The 6,237-nt window shown below is 36.1% G+C and overlaps 1 protein-coding gene across 1 annotated transcript; it reads left to right on the forward strand.

Annotated features, from left to right (window-relative positions):
* The first annotated feature begins 722 nt into the window (after window positions 1–722).
* LOC121235257 (F-box/LRR-repeat protein At5g63520-like) lies at window positions 723–5,516 on the forward strand. Its single transcript, XM_041131585.1, has 10 exons — window positions 723–1,024; window positions 1,411–1,518; window positions 1,626–1,718; window positions 1,797–1,940; window positions 3,401–3,502; window positions 3,604–3,643; window positions 3,850–4,005; window positions 4,138–4,322; window positions 4,500–4,618; window positions 4,765–5,516. The coding sequence occupies exons 1-10, from the start codon at window positions 791–793 to the stop codon at window positions 5,219–5,221; spliced, it is 1,638 nt and encodes a 545-aa protein (XP_040987519.1). The 5' UTR covers window positions 723–790; the 3' UTR covers window positions 5,222–5,516.
* The last annotated feature ends 721 nt before the right edge of the window (window positions 5,517–6,237 follow it).

Below are 6,237 nucleotides of genomic sequence, written 5' to 3' on the forward strand. Positions count from 1 at the left end.
TTGCAGTCCCATGCCGCTAGGTGTTATTGCTGCCCAGCATCTGATCAGGAATTTTGTACCGATGATTAAAAAAGTGTATTGCTACATGCAGTAGTAGTAGAATGTATAAATATCATGTAATCATTTTAAAAAAAGAATAAAATTTATTATTAAAAAATTAACTTTTTTTCATATAAATGCCGTAATTATTTATTCTTTATAAAATAATTATATGGTACTTACGCATTAATAACTGTAATTATCATTTTTCTAACAAAATAGGTGCTTCTTTTATCAGAATATGTCCTCTTCGTAGTGAAGTCCAATCTTTACAAGATGACGTCTTCTACATTTCAATTTAATGTGTTACTTGAATTTTTTTAAAAAGAAAAAATATTTATAACTATAAATTATACGATCATCACGTAATCTCTTTAAAAAAAATAAATAAAATATGAGATTTATATGAAAAAATCTATCTCTTTTTTAAGAAAACTATTACAAATATAAAATGATTAGATAAAAATAAATTTATAAATTAATGTTAATTTATGAGATCCGTTAAATTTATTTTAAAATAAAAATAATTTGATAACTGACGTATTACATTAACCTACGGGCGAGTGTATTTTTGTGTAATTATTTTTCTTTTTTTAATCATCGGAATAAAATTCCAGATCAGATGCTGGGCAGCAATAACACGTGGCGGAATGGGATTACGTTAATTAATTTACCAACGGACCCTGAAACGCACGTTATGTGCTTCGGAGAACCAAAGCAGTTTGCGCGAAGCAAGCAAAGCGATTAAGCAATGGAGGAGGGGAAGCCATTGTCATCGCCAAAGACCAACAGCGAACCCAAAAAGCCGTTTACGGTGCTCACCCCGATCAACGACGACCTTCTCCACAACATTCTCTCCAGGCTACCGGCCTTATCCTTCGCATCGGCGGCGTGCGTTAGCAAATCCTGGAACCACCTCTGCAATCGCATCCTCCTCTCTCGCCCTAAGCTCGCCTCTGCTCTCTCTCTCAACCCCTCTCCCCGAGTAAAGTCATCATTCTTCATTTCTAGCACTTTCTTTAAACCTTTTTCCTAAACCTTCCCATTTGCTTCCTTATGTGATAGGAAATTTAATATTCATGGATTTTTAAATTCATTTACTTGTAAATTAAAATTGTTTTATAAAAACGGAGTCTTTGAAATTATCTGCTTGAAATGGGCGATATTAGGATAAAATAAGCTGAAAGTGATTGAATTGGAAATTTGGTTTGAGATTATTTACATGAAGCTACAAGTGATTCAACTAGAGATAATTAAATTTTCTTTTGTGCCAGCTTAATTTGTGACTAATTTGATACTAGAAGATTTTGGAAATTGCTCTTTTGATTTTAATTTACCTGGCATTTTTTAATTTTATGTTGGAAATGACAGATTGCTGTAGAAGAGGTTCTTGAGAAGGTGCTCTCCGAGCCCATTCGGCCGCATTTTGCTATCGCAAGCATTGGCAGTGGATTCAGCTTGATTGATGCTTTTCGGCTTGTATGAATTCTCAGCTTCAGCAATATCTTTATCACTTATTGTATTTTCTTTCTCATTATTGTTTCTCTAACTCTAACTCTTTGTGTTGTTAATCTTTTATAATCCAGATAACAAAAAAATTGGGGTCGCGTATGCCTTTTATTATTTCTACGGCTAGTGGAATAATTGGAAGGGATGCTCTTACCAATGAATTTAGAGAGGTTTCTTTTTTTATTTACTTTTTTTATTTGTAAACTGTCATTTTAAAGATTAAAACAAAAGAAAAACTTTAAATGTAGGTCAAGTGGGGAGATATTGGTGGTGATTCAGATGATGAAATTGGCTATGTACCCGCGGAAGACGAAAATAATGGCATTGTTTTGACTGTTGGGTGTGTACCTGGATTAAAAGTTGATGCTATCCCACTTTTACGATCGGTAAAGGTGACAAATTCTTCTCTGAAACCTCAATGCCGATTTTTCTTTAATAAGGGTTTTATTGTGGAAATATTTGTTATTATGTTGATATAATGAATGTATCTCAAATGGACATCATAAATGATGTGGAAAGGGTACCTAGGGTGCAGCCTATCAGTCAAAGGACAAGCTTGGGATGAGCTGTAGGATCGAGCATTCTAGATTCCATTTCGCACTAAAATTTCCCCTGAATTACATGTGTAGTGACTCAGAGATAATGCAGGCCACGTCTACGCTACAACTCCAGAGGGCTAGTCAAAATTTGAATATTCCTAGAATCACTTAAACAGTTCAGCTTCACCTAGTAAGTAGCCAATATGAGAATTAGCATCTATAAAACTACCTTTACAAGTTTCCATTCTATGTGAGTTATATTCCTTTTCCCAATGTGGAACTAGGGTATTTCACACATTCTCTCTTAAATCCTTGATGCTCTTGTCAAGGTCATGTCACACAGTGCTCCAGTATTGCATGGATGGCCTTACTACGTGGTTCTAATACCATATGTAACAACTCAGTGAAAGCATTAGCCATATCTGCACTATAAATTGTAAAGGTCTAGTCAATTTTTAAGCTTCCTAGAATCACTTGTAAAGTTTAGTTACACCTAGTTAGTAGTCAACGTGGGACTTAGCATCTATGACTGTCTATAGTTTACACATTCTACACAAGTTATTCCATTTCATAATGTACGATTGGGCTATTACAACTTGATAACACGGTTTTGGCGGGTGGGGTCACGTATTTGGGTTTTACTTTGACGGGAGCATTAGACACAAATTGCGCATATGTTTGGAGTCGACATCAGAGGATGGCCCCACTCTTCGCAAAGGAACTGGATTTTGATTGGACTTTATATATCAGTTTGCAATTTATTTATTTTACTTTTCAGACTGTTATTTTGGGCTGTTGTCTTATTTTAATGGGTGTCACTTGGGTTGGGGTTAGGTTCTGGTACATTTAAACATAATTTTCTAGTACTGTTAGAAACTTTGATGAATTAGCATATTTTGATGGCATATTGATTTCTTCCTCTGGATTTTTTCTTTCTCCCCCGTAGTTTTCTTGCTTCTTTTCTCTCTTCTCTCTTGCTCCTTCTTGGCTTCTTCTCACTCTCAAGTTTCTTCTCAATATTGTGTTGTCCTGCATCATACTCCCTAGGAGCAGTTTAAAGGGCCTTGTCTTAGTGAGGTTCCATAACAGATGATGTGGCAATGTTGTGTAAGACAATGAGAATATGTTCATCTTTGGGATCAAATTGAGAAAGTGAACAGGCATGTGTTTCAGATTACTTTAAGAAGTATTGGCTTGTAATGTACTTTTGGTCTTTTCTTAGTTTTTAGTAAAGTGTTTTATTTGTAATGAGTTCTTGAGCTGTTTGAATTATTTAAGGACGTTGACTTTAAGAACTTTTTCACTGATGTCAGGAACCACGAGTGGCAATGGTTGACAAGTTTGTGATGGATATTAAGGATTACACAGCTTCTGTTTCAGGTTCCACATCCCCAGTTGGGATTATAATGTTTGGAGTAAGTTAGTGCTCTTTTACTTGCTTGCTCGCTCTTCTATTGTCTCTGGAGGAGTTCATCCTTTGTTGCAAATCTAACGTGTGGTGTGGGTGATGTTGTAGGAAGGGCTTGCTGACATGAAACCCGTTATTGATGCTTTGGGTGAGTATTGATGTCTATTTTTTTTACCTCCTATGAGCAAAAAAGAGAAATAAAGTCACTGTTTGGTTTCTGAAAAAACGTAGGCACAGAAGGCTTCCTCTGGTCCTTGGAAGTTTTATTTATTACAGGCAGTGCCTTGTGATAAGCTAATATATAGCTAGCTTGTGCTTGATTGGTTTAAGTCGCTTATGAATCACATATTGCAGATTATGCTCTGCCAGTGGAAACCGTCATTGTGGGTGATGAGAGAGGCCGCTTTCTATACAAAAGTGGGAATGAATCTAGAAATGTCTGTGGGAGTACAAAATACTTATCAGATGCTGTAGCTCTAGTATTTGCGATGGATAGAGACGAGTCCGTTGGTATTTATTGATGTGTTGCTTTACCTAATTATTCGTGATTCGCACTAAAATTCTAACTTCCTTTTTGCTTGACTTTTAAGGATTTTCATTTTCTTATCATTTTTTCTTTTTTCGGTTTGGTGTGAATTATAGGTAATATTCAATTCCATATTGCATTGTCAAGTGGTGTATCAGCAGTAGGTCCCATACACAAGGCAGCTTCTGTTAAAGAGAACTGCTCTGATCGTACTACTTGGCTTACTGCTAGAAGGGAACTTAGGGAAGGACACCGTGAGGTTCTTGATGGCCAAAGAATTCTAGATAATATCAATGATGAGGTAGACTGTTGCTTTCTAAAAGTGAATTTGTGGTTAAATCTTAATGCTGCTTCCTATAGATTTGATTCTACCATGTCACATAGAATGAATGTAGAAACATGCCTTGTATCTATTTCTCTAGCCCCTTTCTATGCTGTTGGTTCTTATGAAGTGAAATTTAAAATGAATATGTTACAGTTGGAAAATCGTATTGAGAGTCCTGATCTGTACATTGGGGTTACAAAACGAAGAAAATGCTGTGTTGGGTCTGAGAAACCAAGGTCAATAACATCCTTGGCATTCCATGGAGTTATAGGGTAACTGTTCGGAACAACTCAAGTGAATTTTCTTGTGCTGCTACATCATTCTTATTTTAGTTAAAGTTAACTAGTTCTTTGTTGCAGTCCTTTTGTTTCATAATAACAAAGAAGGGTTTTTTTTTTGTTTGTTTGTTTGTCAACAGCGCAGACGAAGAGTACCTTTATGTCAATGGTATTAACATCAGAACTGGTGATTACTTTCAGTTCTACCATTCAGATCCCACTACTGCATTGTCCACATGCAGCGATGCCTCTTCAAACCTCAAACGTCTGAAGGTAGATGCAAATTCCAGCAATGGCCGCCGCCCCAGGGCTGTTGGTGTTAATATTGCAAATAGGGAAGTTTTTGGAGGGTTTATTTTCTCATGTTCTGGTCGTGGTGAATCTTTCTTCGGACGCCCCAGCGTTGATAGCACTCCATTCACGGAGAACTTTCCGGGGGTTCCATTGGCAGGAATATATTGCGGAGGGGAAATTGGACGTGACTTTTCAAGCTTGATTGGAGAAGGCAACAAAGAAGGCTCGGTACACTGCAGTCTCCATGTCTATAGTACTGTTTATCTTGTGATGTCATATACCACAGCTCGTCTGGAGCATTAATATCCGTATGGGGGCAACAATAGCACTGTTTTTTTTGCCCAAAAATTAATATTCTGTTTCACTTGCAAGAGGCGGACGCTCTAGATTCTAGACCACAGGTGAACACTGCCCCTGGGGCCTTCAGCTGTTTGGTAGGTGTATTATGGGAGATGTATTTGTTTTCCTTTTTACAGTTGATTGTTCAGTTTCTTTCACATTTCTCTGGACTCACTATTCTCTATTGACATGTCAATTGTTGAAACGTGGACTGACTTACCAAAAAAATAAAATTGTTGAACATGGACTTCACTAACCATTCAACTCCTGCCCACATTTGAGAGAATTGATATCTTGGAACCCGTTATTTTATTTTATTTTATTTTATTTTCACTTTATTGTGCTTTTAAATTTCAAAAACACAAAAATAGTTCTAAAATCCATTTTAGAAATATTTTCGTTTTCTCAAAAACAAATTGTTTTCGTCGAATTATTCTTGAAAACAGCCCCTTTTTTAAGACGGGCATCGAAAGGTCTACGATCAGCTGCACTAATGGATATTTTTTGGCTTTTCCCATCTCATGGAAAGGAGGATATTTCGAAACAATCCGTTATTTCTGAAACAAAAATAATATATACAGTCATTTTTGTATATTTCTTTACACATTCTACTAATATAAATGGTTATGTCATTTTTTTCATATAAAATAACTATTTTGACTAATAAGTAGAGCGTGTAAAAAATACGTAATAGTGCTCATACGTAACAGAACTCTATAAAGCGGGCACAACATACAGGTTGGTTTACGGAAATTTGAAGGTTCGCTGTAACAAGTGAGAAATATTACGAAATAGTGCAGCAATTTGGTTCGCTAGCTCATAGCTGTCTCTGGTCCTTGAGCATTCGCTATTCAAACTCTTATTTGATATATATATATATATTCTTTTCCATCAGTTTCCTTTATTGTGGCTCAGATAATCTTTTCATTCTTTAGCCAATAAGAACTAATTAGTGCAGTGATGTAGAATACAGGCCAGTG

Source organism: Juglans microcarpa x Juglans regia, chromosome 6D, assembly GCF_004785595.1.
Source record: "Juglans microcarpa x Juglans regia isolate MS1-56 chromosome 6D, Jm3101_v1.0, whole genome shotgun sequence".
Taxonomy (NCBI): Eukaryota; Viridiplantae; Streptophyta; class Magnoliopsida; order Fagales; family Juglandaceae; genus Juglans; species Juglans microcarpa x Juglans regia.

Excerpts from the sequence above, each read along its gene's own strand:
- LOC121235257 (XM_041131585.1), top strand. The coding sequence starts at position 791 with ATGGAGGAGGGGAAGCCATTGTCATCGCCAAAGACCAACAGCGAACCC. Across the intron at positions 1,025-1,410 it reads CTCTCAACCCCTCTCCCCGA|ATTGCTGTAGAAGAGGTTCT; the intron begins GTAAAGTCATCA and ends TGGAAATGACAG. Across the intron at positions 1,719-1,796 it reads TTACCAATGAATTTAGAGAG|GTCAAGTGGGGAGATATTGG; the intron begins GTTTCTTTTTTT and ends CTTTAAATGTAG.